This window comes from Haemaphysalis longicornis, unplaced genomic scaffold (assembly GCF_048455015.1).
Source record: "Haemaphysalis longicornis isolate Haplotype H1 unplaced genomic scaffold, Haemaphysalis longicornis Haplotype H1 scaffold_10, whole genome shotgun sequence".
Classification (NCBI taxonomy): Eukaryota; Metazoa; Arthropoda; class Arachnida; order Ixodida; family Ixodidae; genus Haemaphysalis; species Haemaphysalis longicornis.
The window spans coordinates 152,869,197-152,891,812 of NW_027526204.1; the positions used below are offsets into that span (position 1 = coordinate 152,869,197).

The 22,616-nt window shown below is 50.3% G+C and overlaps 1 protein-coding gene across 2 annotated transcripts in view; it reads right to left on the reverse strand.

The window, feature by feature from the left end:
* Nucleotides 1–21,148, reverse strand: part of LOC144159680 (nucleolar protein 4-like) — a 133,897-nt gene extending 112,749 nt beyond the window's left edge. For both annotated transcript variants that reach the window (XM_077691322.1, XM_077691321.1), the window contains exons 1-2: nucleotides 21,008–21,148; nucleotides 2,582–3,287 (exon numbers count right to left, since the gene is read on the reverse strand). In XM_077691322.1, coding sequence (XP_077547448.1) covers nucleotides 2,582–3,283 — 702 coding nt within the window. In that variant the 5' untranslated portion in view covers nucleotides 3,284–3,287; nucleotides 21,008–21,148. The remainder of the gene's footprint in view (nucleotides 1–2,581; nucleotides 3,288–21,007) is intronic.
* Nucleotides 21,149–22,616: the final 1,468 nt, after the last annotated feature.

The window sequence follows — 22,616 nt, forward strand, 5'->3', positions numbered from 1 at the left end:
GGAGGCGTCGCTAATTGGCCACTGGTCACGGAGAGCCGGCTGTGTCGCGCGGATCGAGGTACGCGACACGCGGCATCATCAACAAAGCTTCCCCCGACAGCGGCAAATCTTCATGCCCTTCACCTTCAGTTTCATTATTGCTTTCCGGGTTGCTGCCTCGCCCTCGCCCTCGACCAAAGAGCACGCGCTACTGCCTTTCCCACCCACCACCCCCAGCCACACAGAAAAAAAAAAAAAAACAAGGTGGGTGGCGGAGGGGGTAGAGCGCTGCGCTCTAGTGCCTTGGAAACCAACGGGAAGGCAAAATCACGCTACGACGGCGAGGGAGATAAGGAGAACGGGCGTCAGCCGCAACAGAACAGGAACCTTCACAAACGGGGGGAGACCGCATGCGATCATGCACGTTTCATTATACCCCCGTTATTTTTTTCCCAAGGTTACTAGCTGGAGTGCACTACACTGTGAAGCTTTCTTGTCTTCACCGTTTTGAAGAAAGCGTAAAGAGCGATAGTACGCATCACATCTGCGCAGAGACCTACAGTGTGCGAAAGGCTCACGAAAGGGTTTTCACCTCTATATTCGCAGGACGGAACTCGCTAGAGCACGCCACTCACCTGCAGTTTGGTAACTTAGCACTGTTCGTCTCATTGGCTGTGATAGCAAGACAGAAGAACGCCCCTGCGTTTTAAATTAGCCAGTTTCAGGTTAAGATGTGGAGCGAGGAGGAGGAGGAATGCCTTTATTATCAGAGGGGGCGTGAATGCCCTGTTGGGGAAGGAGAGGGACACGAAGAAAGGGAGGGAATAATGGAAAAAGGAACACTGTTAAAGGTTCAATCACCTGAAATGGTGGATAGCATTTTAAAGTCCGTGAACACATAGTTCGCAAATTTCGCGAAGAGATAGATGCGACGATTTTTGATAGGTATCGGTCCAGGTTATTACACCAACTTGTAGAGAGCACTGGTTAGTGCGTATTCAATAACTTTCTCAAGCCCTGAGGGGTCGTTTCGAACGCGTTGCAGATGCGCTTCTTTATCTGCGGGTGGAGACCCGAGGTCCAATAGTGGCTCGCGACCGGTCTTGAAAAGCGCACAGTGCCATATCAAATGACACAGGTTAGGGATGCACTTCTCGTCACAATACGGGCAGCGTTGGATGTGCGAGCTGGCTCCGTGGTCCATTTATGTAGTGCATGAGGGGTTAGGGCCGTGTTAGCGTAAATCTTATTAGCTACCACCTCCCCCGAGCGTGTGAGCGTCTTGAGCGGGCCCAATACACCCACCGGGGAGGTAGAAGAAACTGTGGTAGTCGAAAAAAGTAGTAGGGCACCTGGAGGCACCTACTAGGTTACTGGGTGATATTCTAAGGAAAGGTCCAAACTCTAAACACGTGCAACAATATATGATAATAAAAACTTATCAAACTACAAACCGGGATTATAATCAACGGGCACAGCACTGGTTGGTTGCTTGTTTCCCTACCTGCCGGTCGGTAATATTTTTCCCCTATGGCCGGCGACAGGTGGAGAGATGGTGACCACTAGGCTCATGATCGACGTGCAAACGGCTTAGAACAGCCCCCGCGGTGGCTAATTCGTTCCGCTACTGAGCACGACGTAGCGGGTTTGACTCCCGGCTTCACCTGTATGAGGCTCAAAAGAACACAGGTATGCGGACATTTTGCGCAGTGATTCACTTCGGCGGTCCTCCCAGGCTTCGAATTCAAAATGTGATTTGTTTTTAAACCATAAAACCGGCAAGGGAAATTTATCTAGCACTTGTGAAAGCCAAAACACTTTTTGAAGTTGAGAAAGCCATGAAATTTCTAAACACGCATGGGCGTTGACGGAAAGGGATCAAATAATTATGGATAAATGTCGTTATTCAAGCAGTGCCACAGCCGTGTTTCGTGCGCGCATTCTCGTATTGCCCCTAGCGGAGAGCCGTTCAGCTTTGCATGACAGCACAGCACGGATAAACGTGCGGCACGGGGAACGGTGTTGCGTTCGGGCGAAGTAGCACGGTTTATGAAGTCACGGGGCGCACTAGTAGGGGTTGCATAAAAATCTATTCGCAGTGTCGTTTGAGTGACAGGGTTGCTTTGGGTCCTGGAATTTCTTTAGCTGAACAATAGACCTCTCAAATAAGGACCCTAAGACCGGTTCTCGCTAATAGCTCAAACCGTGCGAGGACACTTTAATAGTTTATCGGTGAGTAGCGCCACAAGGCGTAATCAAGGTACAAGCTGGCCATGATAACGAACAGGAGCTGGTCAAGTAGCGAACAGTAGCTATCCTCTAATGTCACTGAACAGCTTTCGATGGCCGTTAACCGCAACTTTATTCAAGGTCGTGAGGTAAAGTTTCGTCGACGATACACTTAAAGCTGAAAATCAACGTTTAACTGGCACACGAATCAGCATGTAACGTAGTCTGCTTTGTGGGACGCCAAACGATCAGAACTTCCTTGGGCGATCGGCAGATTATCCCTGTTGCACATAACTAGTGGGCTGAGATACACGTTCGAACGGCATACTTTCGGAAGTGCACTTCCGCGTGAGCGGAAGCAGACGGGGCTCACCTTGACCTTGCTGCAGGGCACGAAGAGCAGCTGTTCGGGCGGCGTCTTGGCCGCGGCCGCGAGCAGCGCCGCCCTGTGGACGCTCTGCTGAGGGTGTCCCTGGGGGAGACCCGTCTTGAAGCCCTTGGCCTTGACCCAGAAACGGAACTTGGAGTTCTCAGCGCTAGTCTGCTCTTCGCCCCGGAGAATTTTCAAAATCCGCTGGTACTTCTTGCGCGTCACCGTCTTCGTCTTGGCGCTGTCGCCGTACGTGCGCAGGGCCCACGCCTGGAAGCCCTCGTACATCTGCTCGGGGCTCGCGGTGGAGGGCGCGCTCGCGGAGGGCGTCGCGGGGGCTGACGCTGCCGGGGACGTCGGCGCGGCCAACTGAGGCGACTTGGCGTCGTCTTCCATCTCCTCGACCTCCTCGTCCGTGGAGTCGCCCTGCCGCCCACAAAACTGTTGCGGGCGGTATCGAGCGGAAGGCGAAACCGGCTGCTCCCGCTCTTCCGGCTGGTACTGGTTGCTCGTGGGCTCTGACGACGGCCTTGGCACCGAAACTTCCGCTTTTGTTGTCGAAGCTGTCGTTGTGGTCGTCTTCTCAGCGGTTGTCGTCGAGACACCGCTGGTCGTGTTGCTGTTACTGCTGCTGCTGCCGACTCTGCCGGTGCTGTTCCTCGCTTGCCTTGCGGCATGCCTCGTGTTGTGCAGTCGCTTCTCCATCGCTCTGCAAGAAAGGACAACGATAGTGCACGTTAGGCGGAACTGTGAAACAAGGATACTTGAGACCCATGAGCCGGATGCGTTTCCGACGCATCCGGCTCCGGCTTATAAGCCGTCTAATGTTCACTGAAATGCCATTGCAGCTTTGTACTAAAACAGCAAAAGGGCATAAAATTTGTTTTGATCATTAGCTTTGATCGTTGTTTTGATGATTGCTTCGATCAAATGACTACGTAAAAAGTACTGGATAATTTAAAGGGAAGCCATGATAATAGAACTTCCGACACAGTGAAGAATCGACATCTAGTAGGAGCGAGGTAAACCTACCGTTTCCGGTCATGTGGTTTGAGAAGCTCGAATTTCCATGGAAGACCGATTAATTGAGCTAGCAAGCTTTTATGTTGCGTGGAAGCCTCAGCGGCACTATAATAAGCCCCGAGAGTGAAAGCGTGCACTAAAGCGAATGATTTTGTCGCGTGGCTACACTGGGCAGCTCGGCTTTTGGAATACTCAATGCAATTGGATCACATGAAAGTTTTTAATTTATAGGGCTGGAAATGCAGAATAGAACAAAGCGCCCTTTGCGGCTGCGCTCGGAGCTGTCGCCTACGTTTGAGGGTGTTCCGCAGTGTGATTTGAGACTGTCGCATCTTTCTTATTACTGCGAAGCAGTATACCTCTAACTAGCCAAGGAAATTTTCGTGTCCGCGTCAGCAGAGAACTCCCAGGTTACTACTGGCTACTGGCTACAGCCAGGGATGGAACTTGGGCCGAAGAGAAGCGGAGCGAGAACCCGCCGTCTTGCCGACTAAGCTGCGCTCCCACGTGGAGACGGGGAGAGAGACAGTGGCTTGGATTCCGCGTCTGAGGAGGAAAGAGCGCTTTTTGGAGGCGACACGTGAAACAAGAGAGGGGGAGGCAGGGAGAGAGATGACGGCATAGCCGTGCGTGCCCAACGCCACCTAGACTGGCTCTAGGTGGCGTTGGCGTGCTGCCCTCCTCCTCACCCTTCCAAAGACGCTCCTCTCCGTTTTCTTTCTTCCGACGCTGCTGCGTTCGGGACTCCCACCCCACGAATCCCAGGAAACGGCTGGCAGAGTCTATGGTTTCTCTCTTTATAGAGCCACGTCTGTGAATTCAGTGACGCCGCATGGGTAATTGTTGTCGGTCCAACGCAGTCCAACGACCGCATTGTGGGGCTGCGTTGTGGGTCCAACGCAGTCCAGCGACCTTCACAGCGTGGAATGGAGCAGTTTTTTTTTCGTATGTAGGGCTTTTTCAAGGTGGTTGTGCTGTTTGTTTTTGTTACTACACGGTTTGTATAGGCTCCAAAAGAGGTCGAAGAATCCAAGGACAACTACGTAGTCAGCGACATGGCAGGCAGCGTTTGAAATCTTAAACCGGTTGACGCTCTGACACGGAGCTATTCGGAATGTGTTAAATGTCACGCGCAGGGCTTGTCGCTACGGCGGCACACTCACAACAACAAATACTGCAAGGACTCTGAAACGAAGACGGCGCAGTCGCAGGCCCTTCTGTGTGAAAAAAGAAACAGGCATAAATTGTGCTAGAAAAGCTCAGGACGTTGCTCGCAGACTAAGCGTTAACAGTGACTAGAGAACGTTAGCTACTGCCTTACAAGAGCTTCTCAAAAACTAGCAAGTAACAGTTTATTTTTATATACAGTAGTTCCCCCGCCTTGCGGCTGTTTATATCACAATCTTTGTTGAAGTCATTATTTTGAACAAGTGTTTGTACTTATGGAGTTCGCAATCGTTTTCCCTTCGACTTTCGCGCCATGTTAACTCTCGCGCCAATTAGGTAACCTGAAGGTGGTAAAAGATCAGCTACGACTGCGACGGTACGGCCGTGCGTGTTTGGAAAAATACAACAGGGTCTTTCGCATGATTATGCCGCATGATTATCCATGATTATGTGTCTGTAGTCATGTGGCTACGATGCGTACTCGATGCAACAGTCTCCATGAATCATTATAGTACTCAAAATACGTTGCTCTGCTACCACCCGTTTCTGTTATTTTATTTGTTTATTCTAGTAGGGGGAGGGGGGGGTAGGTTTGATGCTCCTTGGATATTCATCATCATCATCATCATCACCAGCCTATATACGCCCACTGCAGGGCAAAGGCCTCTCCCATTATTCTCCAATTGTCTCGGTCCTGTGCCAACTGTGACCAATTTATCCCCGCAAACTTCTTGATCTCATCTGCCCATCTAACTCTCGGCCCCGCCTGCAACGCTTGGATATTACGGTTTCGTAATTCGTTGTATTTTCCATTCATAAAGAGAAAATCGCGCACAGTATGGAAGCCTTACCGCTACACGCAACACCAACAGACTTGGATGTGCTCCCCAGTATGCTCTTACGAACCGCCAGCAATTGGATCACGCGAGGCTTTCTCTGGAAGCGCGCGTTACAGAACACGTCTTCAGGCAAATGCACAGTGCGCGAGATACTTGTCTATAGAAGCGAGGTCAAGGCCAACTAGTTATCTCTGAGAACGGCGGACACAGACTTTCTACGAATACGCCGAGAAAGAAGGGGTAGGCTCAGACTTCAGAACACCGCAGTAGTTTTCTTCAAATCCTATTCAGGCGAGGCAGCATTAGGCTGGAAGTACGGAAGCTGCCTTACAGACAAGTGTGTTGCCCTCTGTACTTGGGTATGGATCGCTGTAACACATTAGAGCGCCAAGTGAACGCGCGACCGGGCAGCCCATGCGGTTTCGCGACAACGCGGAAGCATGCTGGCGCTCATAAAGCAGCGCCGCTCCGAAGACACTCGGTAGCGCGAGCAACTCCTCCCCGTCTTCGCGCGAGCGAAGCGCCGTGAACTTATCAGTTTGCTCCCCAAAAAACAAAGATGGCGGCTGCTGTTGCAAGTTTCGGATTGCAATGAGGGCAGCGTTACGCCCAGAAACGACATTTCGCTCAGCATGCTACCGCCGCCGCTGCTGCGGCTGCACATCCCTTCCGGACGCCTATAGAAGAACACCTTCCGCACAAAGAGAAGGCCTCCTCTCGCGATGTCGTCACAATAAGATCGATGGCAGACATTGCCGCTCCGTGTAACAAACAGGACGAAATGAGGGAGGGGGGTCGCGAAGGGAGGGCCGCCGTTTTTTATCACACAAGAACGGCGAACACGGGACGCGTGGTAGACCGTGCCCAGGCCGTGCCACCCTCGCCGAGAAGGTGTCGCCGCTGCGTCCCGCTTTCCCTTCGCCTTGGCGCAGCGGCCACGTACGCAGCATCCAGCTGCACGCAGCGACGAAGGCGTCCGCAATAGGCGGCTGCGCGCGCGCGCTCTCGTTTCCTCAAAGCGAAGTCGCGCCAGCTGCGTTGCTCGAGCTCCGAGATGCGAACGGCTACGCCGCAAAAAACGGCCAGGCCCCTTCCCTCCTCGCCCACCCTCTCCCCCGAATTCTCTCTTGCCTGGTTAACACTTGTGCGATTCGCCAGTGACTACGGCACTTGCTCGGCCACGGATTTCGACCTGAATAGGAATATGCGAGCGAAGAGCTGCTGCAGGGTCCGTCTCTCCGGCGCACGCGATATTTAGCTGTGCCTGCGCTGTCGGCGTCGCGCCGAAAAGGAAGAGGCGTTTTGTGGTCTCCTGCTTGCTTATTAAGTATGGTTGTTCGTTTTCGGGTAAAACCCGCCTCCACCCTATTTGTACACCCCGGTCATGTTTCTGGAGAATCGGGTTAAACTCAATTTCTCCCCGAATGGAACTTTTCAAAGTAGCGATCGGCACAATCGTGGGCTGACGGTCCGCCGTTCTCAAGGAGTACTTGCTAGAATCAAGACCGACAAACACAGCTTTCGAACTCATTCAGTATTGGCATGACTCTACCGCTCGCTACCTCAGGCTGGCAAACGCTGCATTTACATTGTTGTGCCTGGCTAACGGACGCTGAAATGCCGAGAGAACGTTCTCCCGGCTGAGATACGTTCAACGATTGGGCAGGTCCCGAATGGAGAGCGACGTGTAACGCATGCAGATGATAATGCATGTAAACAAGGATGTGTAAAAAATCGATGACCTGCTGCTTGTGAATAAAATGTTTCAGCATATCAATACTCTTTACTGTCATCATTACTGGTCCATTTCGAAACAAACGCCGAATTTCGGAGACTATTTGCTAGAAAAGCCTGATGTACCCCCGATTGCCAGCTTGAAACAAGCACCAATTTTAACGCGTTAGAGTTAAGAAGCTCGTGACACCTACTGATAAAGTAAACGGTGTATGACTTACACATCTGTAGATTTAACCCGAAAAAAAAAAACGAATTTCGGAATCGCTTTACAAAAAACCTCGGTTTCTCCCAGATCATCCGTTCAAAAAATCGTCATCATCAACTACAACATCAGGAGCAATGTACTCAGGTTCCGATTTGAACCCTCGGTTCTAAAAATATTTAGCCCGAAAACGAACAGCCCTACCTATTAAGTACACCCCAGGCGAAGAAAAATATCTCACGCGCATTAATTGTTCACTTCCCTTTAATAAACGTTCATATTATTGGTTATTTTGTATATTCAAGGCAATATACTGCAGGAAGTCACAACTGACTATGACAAAATCTTTATCCAAATGTTGCAGCCATCAGCAACTCACTACGCAGTAAATGGGGTCAAAGATAAAGACAACCGCCTATGTGGCTATATAGTGCCCCACAAAATCAAGAACCGCACAGCGAAGATGCACATGCTGTTCAATATAACAGCACTAGACGCGATAACACGACGAGCTTCACGGTCCACAGATGTTGTCTCTTGTATACTAAATGTTTGCAGCAATCCTTCATCGTGACTCTGATACCTGTGAGGAAAGCAGTTGCGCCACATTTGTTGTCATCCCTCACTTCAAATCACTAAAGCAGGTGGTACGCCGTCGTGAGTTTTTGATTTGATTTTTCTTTCTTGGCAAAACCCAAGGGGAGGCTGAGACTAAAGGCGAACGTGGGCTGACAGAGGCCTCAGCCACCCGATTTGGGATTTCCTTCCAAGTACAATATTTACGCCACGAAATTTTGAACGCACGGTATATAACAGAATCGATAAGCAGAAAGCTTTGTGAAACGGAAGGACCGAATACCTCGTTTGGAAAAGAACAAAGAAGAACGAAAGGGTAAACACTTGTTATAAATTTTGAATGCTAAAGCACAGATCCACAATTGAAGGCCGCTAAGTGCTCCTTGGAGTTTTGCGCTGTAATGAATGTTTCCGAGTTTTGCCGCGAGGCACCTATGGTGTACTGGCGTGCACGGGCACTTTTCGCCACTGCCGAGGTTGCGGCCGCCGAAGGTGTACTTACACGCTGCAAATTACATAGCGGTGCAGTACGTACTGACGCGCACTATGGCCGCGCAGAGCGCGCTGTATAACGCTCCGCAGCGGATTGAAATGTTTAGGCGGCGTTTCGCTGCCACCGACGCCACACGCCGGATTTTCATTCGATTGGCCTGCTCTTGCATTAAAACTTTAAAGTCGTTTCTCTAAGCCGGATGCCAATGGTAGTGTCACTTGGTTATTTTCGGTTATATTGTTGTTTGTTTATTTTATGTTGTTTAGCTTAGCCACCACTTGGGGGTCAAGGAACGCGGGCTAAGCTTGGTGCCGTTCACGCTCTTGTCCAGCCGATGAGCGGGACGCTGAGCACCGTTTTTTGAATTAAAAATATCTATAATTAAGTAAAAAAAAGGTGGGAGGAAAGACGGTGGCTACCCTAATTCCAGGATTCCACTGGTCTCCAACGCCACTGTGGCTCCTCCACCAGCCATCGCTGGGCACGGTGGCTTTCCACTGATCCCTTAGCGTGTTTGTTATTGGGTGTATAGTCGGTGTGTTCTGGCATGTCCATACCGTGTGGAAAGCTTCCGCCCTCTCCCGGTAGTGCGTGCAAAAACAGAAATATTGCGTAGGGTACCAGGGGTGTAATTTAGCCAGTGTGGGTAGTGCGTCTGCCTGTAGTCTCCTGAGAGTGTGCTCTTCTATTAAATGCAGAGCATTTCAGTAACTCACGATGTCACCCGCGTTGACGTCCGTAGTCTTAGTCCGCACCGTCGTTGTCCGCACCCCTCCCCCTATACTATATTTAAAAAATACTATCCGGCACCTGGTTTCGATCCCTCGACCCTGCGGGCGGAACGCAAGGTACATGGTGCTCTAGCCACTGCGCCACAAAGCCGACACAGAATGGGAGGCTATGAACGCGCCTTATATCCTTGACTCATTCACACTATATAAAAAAAACACTATCCGGCGCCTGGTTTCGATCCCACGACCCTGCGGGCGGAACGCAATGTACATGGTGCTCTACCCACTGCGCCACAAAGCCGACACAGAATGGGAGGCTACGAACGCGCGTTATATTCTTGACTCATTCAAACTACGTCAAGAAGCTGCTGATACAACGCATTCACTACCACCAACTCCCCAAACACTAAACGTTAACACAATACACCCACCCCCTATGCGACGCATTTACTCGAGTCCCCCTCGCGGGGAGATGGGCCCATTTTTTTAGGGCGCAACCCTTTCGCGGCCGTCTCTGGGCTGAGCCGGTTGTCGGCGTAACCGAAGGAACGATGGCCTGGACCGACGAGTGAAAGAAAAAGCGAACGTTGAAAGAAAGCACAGGAGGAGAGTGTCGCGAGATTAGGAGGGGAGGGTGGTTCGCCGTGGGGGCGCCAGCCAGCGCTCTCCGAAAGTATGCGTTTCGGGAGGGGAGGGGCCGTATGCTGTTCCCGCACGAGGCACTCGACGGCGCGACGTTGGGGCGAAAACGGGAGGGGGGCGCGCGCGTGACTATGAAGTGCGTTTGCTTAAGACGCAGTTCGCAGTCCCTTCCTGAGACGTACTTCGCGCCGCCGCCGCAGAGGCTCGCCATAGCTGCCATCGAGAGAACCCACGAGTGAGTGCTGCCTCAACACACTGCTGCAGCTCCCAAATATCGCATCAGGGAGTATCGTAATCGCCAGTTCCTTTTAGTGAAACTTTTGTCCCGCGGTGGGTAAGTGACTCTGTTCGAGTATCGATACGCTTAAATATTCGGGGAAAGAAACAGTCGCCATGTCCAAGGACGGGGATCGGTACAAGGGGGCCGGGATAAGAGGACCTCGGGCTGTGGCATCGGCGGGCTTTCTACCCTTTTGACCCGTGTGTCCTGGAGTCCAGATGATAAGCAACTTTTCCAGTGGGTGTTTGCAACGAATTTGGTGAGTGAGTTTGAAGACATTGCCTTGTATGAGGTGTTTGCAGGCCTCATGCGAATCAGTTAAAAGTATTGCCCTAGGGTTGGAAGCGATGGTCAGCGCGATGGCTGCCTCTTCCCCCTGGGTGGCGATTCTCGTCCTTAGGGTAGCCGCGTTTACTACTCCTTCATTTGGAGTTGTAACTGCCGCTACCATCTTTCCGTTTCGAGGTCCGGCGGCCTTCACACAGGGTGTTCCGGTTGCTGTCCGGCAGTTTCCCCCGGGATTCGCCCTGGCTCTTCTCTCAGCATTATGTAGGGGGTGCGTATTCCTAGGTATCCGACTGGTTGTAATTTTCGCTCTCATGTCCGGGGTAAGATCTTCTAGCGGCTCTGGCTTTCCGCCGGGCATTGTGAGACCAAGGTGCTCCAATAGCCGCTTTCCATTGGTTGTTTAGTTTAACAGCTTAATTTGGACTATCTTCTGAGCTCCTCACACGTCTTCCACTGTGCTGTCAACCCCGAGCTCCAAAAGTCCGGTGTGGTGGATGTCGAGTTAGAAATACTTAGAGCTGTATTGTACGCCTTTCTAATCAAATGTATAGTTTTTCTACCTCGCCCATGGTGAGTGGGAGGTACACCGTCCCGTAGATGATACGCGATACTACCAAAGCGCTTGTACTAGTCGTGTAGTCCCCCATCCACCAAGTCCGTGGCGTTTATTCCCGATTTTTCTGATCCTCCCGAGAACTTGTTCTGTTGCTGCCCCGAGTTTCTTGAGTGCAGCCCCATTTCCCATGCCTTGTGGAATGTGTTTACCCAGTATTTTGATACAGTTGGGTTGAGGGACCAGCTCGCCATTGATGTGAACTTCGATGTTATCGCTTGTTCCTCTTGTGGGGTTCTTTAAGACCAGTAAAGCAGACTTCTCCGAAGCACATTGCAGACCCATGCTTTTAGCATAGGCATCAACTACATCGGCGGCCCTCTGCAATCTCTCCTCCACTTCTGCGTCGCTCTCTGTTCTGCACCATACCGTGATATCGTCTGCATATGTGGCGTGGCAAATCCCGAGAATGTTGTCCAGTGCAGCGGGGAGATCTTTCATCGCCAAGTTGAAGAGAAGGAGCGAGAGAAACGCTCCTTGCGGAGTACCTCTGGAACCTAGAGTTATTTGCGCCAATTTGATGTTTCCCAGGGGATATAGTAGCTTGTCGGGTGGTACGAAAGCTTCTGACTCCGGTAAGTCTTCTGCCCGTATCGAATGTTCGTTAGCTCCTTCAGTAGACTGCTGTGTAGCAAATTATCGAACGCTCCCACTAAGTCGAGAGCTATGATGCGCCTATTCTGGGCCCTGGTTGGCTTTATTATATACGCTAACCTACCTTCCATACTGACATCCTCTGTGCACCCTGTGCAGTTACCACGCTCTTTAGTGGTACACACAGCAGCAACCGTACCAACCATGGCCGCTATTCCAGCCACCTCTAGTTTATATGTAGCCATAATGCTAGGTAGAGGAGTAACAGCGGAGTGAGGACTGTAGCAGACGACGCGTTTGGAACGCTCTCGCTGGCGCTGCCTGTGGGCATGGCCTGGTAGCATTCTTTCTTTTTGCTTCAGCGTAAATTTTATATTCGGTGGCTTTCATGTACAGACTTCATATTGACAGACACGATTTTACGAGGCGGCGCTCCTATAGCGCAATCACGTTAAACAGAATGCACTGCGGTAATCCTGAAGAAAGCCTGATAGATTCCCAAACTTGGTTGCGAGCAGTGGTTTTAACACATCAACCAAATTCCGGTGGGTCCACCGTACTTGGCAACGAATGTGTCTCTGACACTCCGGCTACAACACAGCGCAGTAAAGAACTACCTCGATGCTCACATACGCTGATTAATATCAAGTTATGGCAAGTCTTAACGCGCACCATTGTTATACACCGGGGCTTCGATACATCAATCAATCAATCAATCAATCAATCAATCAATCAATCAATCAATCAATCAATCAATCAATCAATCAATCAATCAATCAATCAATCAATCAATCAATCAATCAGTACTTTATTATAGTGCCCAGAAACAACCAAGCGATCCTCGTACTACCACTGCTACTAAAAATAATATTAGTAATAAAATTCCTAGGTCGGCCTTCGTCCCTGGGCGCAAGCATTTTGGCTTCATTTGGCATTGTACACCTTTTTTTGCTTCAGCGTTGTTGGCGTGCTTGCGTGCTTGACGGCGCTTAGCGGACGCAGAAGCTGGCGGTACACCCGACGTCCAAGCACTTCCCATTCCGAAACACGGCGCTCGTCAATTCGACCTTCCGACGAACAGCAGTTCGACTGGCGGAGTCGCACGTGCGAGGGGAGCCGCGGGATGCGCGCTCATTTAATGTCTTTTGTGTTTCATCTTTCCTCTTGGCCCCTGTTATTATTATTTATTTTAACATACTGCCAATCCCATTTGGGATTTTTGCAGGTAGGGTGATACAGTCGTTTGAAGTACAGAAAATACAACGTGTCTTTCGTTCATATAGAAAAACAAGGGTATAACGAAAAACAAGGGTATAACCATGTGAGTCAGATTTTCAACATGTAAAGCGAAGATTAGAACATCAAATTTCAAATCGGAAATCGCAGGCATCAAGCGTCACCAAGTTCATGGAAACAAATAAACAAAACATAGGCAATTTCAGTGCATCATGAAAACACAGACAGAAATTGGAGATTGTATTTTACAGCAGATCTTGAAGAATAAACCAAACCAAACACCTTCAGCGGAACGTTCTTGTTACAAGACTACTCAGTAATAGTGAACATCAGATGTGAGCTAGAGAGAGAGAAGGAAAACCATGTAGACGCACTTAAATAAAAACTTCGGTTCACTCTGTTCAATCTGCTCGGAGTCGTTTTGGTTAACTTGCTTCATGTAGGTAGTTTTCAACTAGAGTTAGGAACTGTTCCATAGATGCGTTACCAGTAATCGACGAGTGCATACTGTCATACTCTCTTATAGCTAGTGGGAAGAAGGTGTATTTAAGGCAATCAATGCGATAATTGTATTCTTTAAAAGTTAAAGTCTGATTATGCCGTGTGGGCCTCGTTTCTGTGGTCGTGAGATACCTTGGCTTATCAAGGTTTATATTTTGATGAAAGAGTTGATATAAGAATTTTAAACGCGCTAGCTTCGAACGATCCTGTAGAGTGAGGATACCGGCGTTCCTCAGTAGTTCCGTTGGTGAAGTAGTTGTACCGATTATAACTGTACCGAATTGCTTTCCGTAGTATTCGCTCTAGTTTATTTATGTGTACTTCAGCACACGGGAACCAGATAATGTTTGAGTATTCGAGCAAGGATCTCACGAAAGGGTTGTAGGCTAATAGCTTTGTTTCTGGCGGTCCTGATCGAAGGCGTCTTCTGAGGGAAAACTGCCTTCCTAGTGGAGCCGATGCAATATAATTTGTATGGGCATCCCATCTGAAGTATAGCGTAAAGATCAGTCCCAAATATTTGTGCTGTTGCGCCCGTATTATAGGACTATTATTTATGTTGTAAATGTGTTCTTACCTGGTTTTCCTTCTGCTTATTGATAAAAGAGCGCATTTTTCTACATTCAGGGAAATTTTCCAGTCATTACACCATTAATAAACAGAATTTAGTGCAGATTGTAACATCAAATGGTCTTCTATGGTGTTAATTTCCCGGTAACTCGCGCAATCTTCAGCAAATAATCGAATGTTGACTGTAATACTGGAAGGCAGGTCATTTATATAAATCAGAAATAAGATTGGGGCCAGCCCGCAACCCTGGGCAACTCCGGATGTGACATGCGTAATTTTGAAAATGTTCTCTTCTACGTACTGGAAACGGTTGGCTAAGTAGTTTTTGGTCCAGCGAATAATGTCGTCGTCATTGATAACTGACTCTAGCTTTTTTTATTAGTTTATTGTGTGGTACCCGATCGAATGCCTTGGCATTCATTCGAAAGCCAAGTTCTTCGCGCACTGGCTCGTGCAGTTTTGAGTCCATCCGCTGCTCATAGTGCCAGCTTTTCCGCCTCATGGCGCACATTAGGCTTGCGCCTTAAAAATAATCTTCGGCCTGAATGCCTAACCCATGATGTCAAGGGTATCGAACACTTCAGCCACACCGATGCACGCGTCATCGCAGTGTGTAGATGCATGAGTGTGCACATAAAATGGCAACCAGCCCTTGGTCTTGGAAGCACCCCTAAAGCCTGTATAGTACTTAACAATTATAATTGTAGTTACCGGCAGATAAGAGATTCTACGTCAAAGCTCGTATTCTTTGCGCTCTAGCATTCGTTCATTTTATTTAGTTTCTTCCACTAGTCAACACTCTTCCGTTTTGGTTTGTGTAAACACCCGGAATTTTTGTTTCTCTTTCAGTGCAGCGCCAAGTTTTCAGCTGCTTAGCAGCCGTGTGCGAGCAGCGAAAGAAGCATGACCGAGGTGCTTACTTTCAATTTAGCGGGAAAACTCTAGGAGCCCCTTATCATAAAATCACTTGTGTACTTCTGCCGCAGTGTGAAGCTTGTCAATCAGTGTCACAGAACGAGATATACCGTGCGATCAAAATCACGTGCCTGGGCTACGGCAAGCGTTTTTTTTCTTTCACTTCACCCACGACCATCATCATCATGATCGTCAGATCAAGTTGGCTTTTCTGCAGTGCGTTTTGGGGTGGACTACAGACGACATCAGTGAGAGGCTGAACGCTTCGCTTTAAAAAAGAACGTTGCCAGGCAACGCGTTAACCAGGCGAGACGGGCATGCTAGGCCCAGCGACTGAGAGCGCGCCAATAGAGAGCGTGGTAGCTGCACAGGATGCACAGAGGCCGACAGCGTGGAGACGAAGTTAGCGAATGTATTAAGCGTGTTCCGGCTAACGTGAGGTTTCCTAGTCGCGTTTGTGCAGCGTATCGCTCCCATCGAATCGCAATAGCTTCAGTCAGTCGACGGGCCAAGCACATCGACCGCTGTTAAACGAGGCTAGGGAGGGTAAGAAATAAAAAAAAAATAAAGAAGACCGTTAACAGAAGGAAGATTACTAAGAACCACCAAGCGGCGCTCACCCCGGTCGAGCGTTACCTAATATCATTCATTCAATTGCCATAGTTAAACGACTTCAACATTTTGTTTTCCTTGGAGAGCCGCTCCGTGACCACGGTTGCGTCCAACTGGCATCCAAGGACAACACCGTGCGCTAGAACCGAGACTCCGCGGGAGCACGTTGCAAACGAACGTAGCTGAATTAACAAATGTGGCTGTATGAACACAAAGCGATCGCTCGTACAGCAAACCTGAAGTGTTTAGCGGTGTATAGGAAGTTCTACGTGCTTATTCCCTGCACTAACAATTTGCCGCGCAGCACTCCTACTGGACTAGAACCACTAATCCAATAAACTCGTCTAGTTAATCAATTAAGGTGCCAATTTTAGTATCAGAACCTTAACACTATTCCTCTCCCCCAACCGACAACCTATACATACCATACCAACTATACTAGATGAATCAAGATGCTTTGGAAAGGTCGCATGGACTCTCCTCTCAACAGCTTACACGCCATTGTTGTGGGCGGGGGTAACAAAAATGAAACCTCGGCCAACCAAAAAATCAAGCCGCCAATTTTGTGCGCCTTGCTACCTCAAAGCCCCAGCAGAGCCTGCAGTGCTTTCTGACATTTGCAGGCGCGGTGCCACGATGGGCGCTACGTAATTGTATTAGTCTGTTCAAGTTTCAAGGAAGCTCTGCCGGGGATTCCACCGTGATTTCCTGCATGTCTTCACCGCCTGTGGGCAGAAGACAGAGAAGAGCGCGTGCCCACGTGCCTCGAGGGCGAGGCCACGTGGCACGCTCCCGGGATCATTCTGGTCGGAGCGCTTCGATGGCACGCTCTTGGGAGGAGGCGCCGGATAGCTCAGGCCTGCAGATTCAGAAGGACCTGACGGAACGAGCGGCCGAGTTCACCAGCAAACTGCGGCTGACGGTCACCGCGCCTCCTCAACCCAGACTCTTCAGAAGTACATGTTTAAGTGCAGAGCACCTTACGGGCTCGCCTTGTCGTCGTAGCTCGCTAGCGGTCGATGAGACTGCCGGAATCCAGCGGCGCAACGAGATAACGGACCCAAGTAGAGCCTGATGATGTCAGGGGTGTCGAAAACTACGCGGTTTAAATAGTCATAACCATTCGAACCTCGTGAACCGCTGGCGCTTGTCATACATCTCCCTGTTCTTTAGCGCAACGAAAACTGCAGGTACGTTTCAAAATCTGCGTATATAGCCGGCAGCCCCCGCTTTCATTTAGTTAGGAATGCTCGTTGGGCTTGTTTTTACGATGGTAAGCGAAAAAAGCGGCCACGCAAGAAAAAAGTGGCCCGTTTAAAATGCCACAGAAAGGCTCCAGCCGCACAAGAAAAAAATCGCGCGTTCGAAATGACGCAAAACAGCTCCAGCCGCGCAAGAAAAAAATGCCGTGTTCGAAATGTCGCAAAACAGCTCCAGCATACGAAATTAAAGCAAGCGCAAAAAGAGCAGAACTCCCGCTGGCGCAGTTTCAGGCAGGGGGAGCGCGAGCACTGCAAAGGCGCGAAATTTGAAATGCATTGGGTGGCAGCAGTGAGCGGATAACGGTGCTGCAGCCCATTATGGCGAATCACTACTCTGCCCTTCCGACAGCTTTCAGATTGAGTATGAAGGCTTTAATTTTTTTTCTCCCTCTCTTCCTTAAGGGGATGGCCAAGAAGGTGAATGTGAACAGAGGCGAGCTAAACGCACAGAAGGCTAAATTTCAAATGATGATATTCTTGCATTGTGAGTGCGGTATGCAGGGGGAGAAAGAACGGAAGTGTTTCGCTTAAGGCATTTAAGTACTGCGGGAGACTTTAACAGTGACACCTTGACATCTGCTCACCAGCAGTTTCCTCAAATCATCTCGGAATACGTTCACACACAAGCACACACCACGAAGTGCCAATCGCACTGAAAACGGTTGCACGAACGCCCCAAAAATTACTATCAATATCAAAAGACAAGCCAAGATCGAAGCAATAGCTACGTGCAGACTGTTGAGTCATGATCAATTCCTTCAAACTAAACATGCTGAAAACAGTCATTGTTTGTGTCCCTCACCACATTGTATTATTCGTATAAGTTAATGAAATAAAATGTCTCTTCTAGCTCATTTAGCCACTCTGTCCCTTAATTTCCCTAAAGATGAAGGTTTCACAGATCTTGCTGAAGCCGGACGTTGATTGCACTGCGTCACAGTCACACCCTACGTGCTGGAGGAGCCGAACAGTTGCCCTCCCATTTTGGACCGCCCGGCAATGTATACGTTTTTCTACGACTGTCCAATAAAATGTCAATCATTTTTCAGACTAAAAGTTTTGGGTTACTTGATTAATTATACATTTTCACCGCAGGTCCTGAAGCGGCTGAACAGCGCCCGAACGGAGGGCACTGCGCTGATCGCCGAATAAGACCCCCTCATCTGGACTCATAATAGTTGGTGTTCCAGTGCCCTCAGCGTGGACCCTCCGTATAAGTATGCCCTCAATAGTGCTGCATGACCGGGAATACGCGTATCTGAGTGACGCCTTTGCATGACCAAGTAAACCAAAGACTACACATGTGCAAACCCATTAATGATTGCGTTTTTTTGTTTGTGGTTATCGGGTGCAATAAGTTACCGCCACGTGGGAGACTGATCTGTATATATGACCAATGTTTTCTTCGAAATAAATCAGTTCTTTTCTCGTTCTTTTTTGTGCCGTGTTTTCGCGCGCTGGATTGTCAATCATGACCCTCCGTTATTAGCCAGGATGTAAACATGTTATATGGCCACTGTGGGATTTTCAATTTGTTTTACTGGTTTTGCTGTTCTCAGGGGCTGGCATATAAACGTCGTCCCATAAGATGTTGTAGCATGTATTTCATAATTCTAATATTGTCTAAAGGCTTCTCCATTGAACAGGGAGCACGTTAGATGCCATCCTCGTTACCTACGTTCTCTATATGTCGCCATTCCTTCTTCTTCACAATGAATGTTCATCTTTCGTTTTCATTCGACCCTAACTACAGTTGAGTCGTCGCTATTAACGCCTCTTCCCGGCTACTTTTTCCACCAGACCTGTAGTCGCCTCTCGCTAATATACACTGCGTATGCATCTTATGTAAATCCCAGTGCTTGGTTCCCGAATTTCGGGATGGATGGACACTGTGGCATTCCATTACGGCACCATGCGTTCAGTCGTGTCCGGCTCTTTGCCTCAGCGAACCCATGGATGCCTCATCCTGTTGCGACTAAGTAGGCTCACACTCGCATTATTGATTTCACTACGATGTGACCGGCGCTTTTTTTGCAGCTGAACTTGAATCCCTCAACCAGCGGCGACATACCTTACCCGGCGGGACGAAAGATGCCTGCTTCAGGAGAGGTTTAAAGCTGAACAAAGTTGCCGTCTGGCAGTCCTGCTCCTCAAGTTTTGTAAGGACTGCATTAAGACAGCTTTCAAAGTAAAATAAAACTCTGATCGCACTGATCGCACCCAAGCACACCTTAAAGGTTCTGAATACGAAAGCAATAATGTCCGTTTGAGACGCTTTGCTTCCGCCTCGTATTGTCGAAAAGCTTCGCACTCTTGACACTTGGGATGCCTTGCGTTTCGCGATCCGCTTCCGCGTCAACGCTTTCGAATGGCTTCGGTCTCTCTCCCACGCGTTGCGCCGCTGCTGGGCTCTGTCACCGTGCATTGGGAGAGCTGATGACCTGTTGGATTTGGCTGCCTGCCTGGTCACTCGCTTGACAGCGTTCTCCCGCTCCGTCCCTTCAAGTGGGGTGTACTGACCCGGGCGGCCCCCTCTCGTCACCGCCGAGTTGAAAGCTCGCGCTACGGAGCGCCTTGCGCTATGGGACGCTTCCCAGAAACGCGGGTTAGAAGCCGTTTCATGGCTTCCGACGCAGACGCGAACGGCAACACCGGCGCTTTCTTTCAGCGGCCCATTTCATGCTTTCTCATTAAAACAGGTTGAGCGAACACTTCAGCTCGCATATTCTGTATAACACAAGGAACTGATGCCGCGCCCAAGCAGCACAAAACGTAACACGTCGTGCAGCGTATGGCCGCCGTAATCAAACGTGTGCGACCATAACAACAAGCTTATTCGTCAGAGGTTATAAATTACCTTGTACCACACAAGAACAAGGCTAACAGTACGGGCTGCGGTTTGTGACATCTATTAGTACCATTCTCCCATAAACGGTCCCATTACCGCAGACGTCCCTGCTTTAGATCAACCTGCTCGCCGATATTCAGTACCACAAGGCAGGTGCGCCAGCGCGACGAGATTCAAACCGCGTTCCCGATCAGAGACGCCCGCGCTATGATGGAATTTCCCGTAACGTGGTAGCGCAGAGCGGCGAGCCTGTGACGTCAGCGTCACAATAGACAGCCTCCGTGGCCGCAAAAAGCGGCTGCCTCGCGCGCGCAAAGCGATCGTTCCGTGGATGGAGAGGTTGGATCGAACCTCGAGGGTCCGTAACAGCCGAGTTCCCGAGCATCACGGAGAACATTGACCGATCGGAAGTACGAAGTCGGACGTTAGGGTCTCCGCACGCCTGCTGTCTGCATTCGCCGCTGGCTTTCAGGTGCTACCACGGGCCGCATATGTCGAGTGGCCCTTTCAGGGCGCTCAAATACACGGCCTACATTTTGTACGATCTCCGTTCTATAATACAAAACCGTCGGTGCCTGTAGTAACGCTAGAATTCTGCGCCCAAATCCCGCGATAAGTATTCGAACTCCGTAAAGTGGCGTCTTAGCTATATCAGTTTAAAAATTCCATTCTCTCACTATACGCTTCAGCGAGAAACAGCGCAATCCATTTACGGCAACTGCGTCTTTGAATGTCCCGAACGTGGATAATCCCGAAGATCCAGCCAGAACGAAATAAATTAGTACACGCGGATTTAAAATTCCTCATAAGCCCCGCTGGATTATACAAACCAAGCAATGCCCGAATATAGTTTAACTGCCGGAAAGAAGGGCCAAGAGAATATGTGTCGTTACGTGCAGATTATAATCCTTTTTCTTTTCTTTTTGCAAAGGTGGCTCGTTTTCATCGCTCCGGCACCAGCGCCGATTAATAAAAGAACGACTGACCTCTGCTTCGAACACGCTCGGGACAGGAAAAAGAACGCGAGGGATCTGACAAAAAAAAAAAAAGGAACAAGAAGAAGGAACGTAACGAAGGAAGGAATGCGTCATCGTATCTCCGAAAGGGGTAATAGGCCGAAAAAATGCGTTCCCAGCGCGACAAACTCCGGTCCAGGACGGCACAGCGTAATCCGGCGACGCGTCTCCCGCTGTCGATTCGCAGGTGGAGCGGCGGCGCGCACACTCGCAGGTAGGTGCGCCGAGGCCGGGGCCCTTCGTAGCAGACGACACGAGCGCAAACATTCGCGCACGGGACTCACAGCTCGTGGTGCCGGGGCCCCGGGTTAGGCCTAGCCCCGGGTCGGGCGTCCCACGGGAGGCGGCTGCGTCGACGGCTCGGTCCCGGCGTGGCGATTCACCGGCTGTGCGGCCTCGCCGGCGGTCCTGCTGCTGCTGCCGGCGCGGCAGTTGGCGTCGTGGTTCCTCGGCGGCGGAGTCGAGCGGCTGCGTTCAGCTCCCGCGGTGCGGACCCAGCCCGGCTCGTCCCGCGTCGGCCTCTCTCCTCCCCCTCCTCCCGGAGCGCGAGCTGTTCTTTCGCCCGGGAGCCCCGCGCCAGCCAATGGGACGGGCGCGCCTGCTGCACCGCCTTCTGTCTGTGCGCCGCGAAGAGGGAAAACAGCGTCGCCGCCGACGACGATGCTCAACAGCGGGCTCCTCCGCGCGCCGAAGCCGCGGTTCGAAAGGCCGCCGTCTCATTCATCGCATACTTTGAGAGCGATATCGTCCGTCACATCACGGCGGCGCTCCAGAGGAATATACCTTCTCCCGCCCCGCTAGTGCTTTCGCGTGGGGCAAGAAATTGCGCCGAAACAATACCTGTCCCACTGGCTTCGCCGTGGTGAAAGATTCCGGGGTAATTTACATCACGTGGGCTCCGCAATCATGGATGGGCACAGGGATGCGTTTGTTGTGTACCTCCACCGAAAAAGCGGACGCTGCTGCCCGATTCGAAGCGGTGCTTGCGTGGACAGACGCTTTCAACCGTTGCGAAGCGCATGCCTCGAATATCTCGCACACAATCCAAATGTTTTCTCCTAAAAGGCCTCTGACAGTCACGCTGTTGCGAAGTGTTATTTTGAGGGGCGGCTGAAGGTTGAAGAGATTCCGCCAGAGGATGTACTAGACTCATGGATGCCGCGGCAGAATTACGTGGTAATAGCGAATGAGTGGCCGGACATATTGTTTCTTTAAAACACGAGAACTTCACCCTTTATTACGGTGATACATACAATCTGAGGGGGTCTGCCATCTCCTTATTGCATAAATACGGTGGGGAAAGCTAAATCCCCACCATTTTATCTCACCCCCCCCCATTTTATATGCATAAGCCAATGCCTAGGTTCATACATTCCATAAATCGTACCCCCCCCCCCTTCCCCCCATCCTCCCCGTGTCATCCTAACAGTATAATGTTGCACAACTCGTCCCGAAATAGCATCGCAGCGAACGCCTCGCACCTACCGTGGTAAATGTGGTGTTGACGGTCAGTTTCCGGTAATTGGTGTTCTAGCCCAAAGCGGAAACTGGAACGGAATGGCATTTTTGCCCCAACTGAACCCGAATCGGAGACGAGCCCGGTGGACTCGAGCAGCAGCTGAACCGAAAAAAAAAAAAAAAAAAAAGGCTCCAATCCACGCTGTGAAGGTGGCTGGAAAGCAAAGCTTTAAACGCCATGCACAACAATTGCGCAATGCGACGTTACTTGAATTCACACACGTGGCTCGACAGAGTGAAACGTGAGATTTTTCCAGCCGTTACCTGGAATTCGCGGGGAAGACGTCCCGAACGCAGCAGCGTCTGCCACGGCCGGGCTAGAGCGCCGGACGCCGCCGCTGTAGTCCGGCCGTGAATCAGGAGAAAGATAACGGA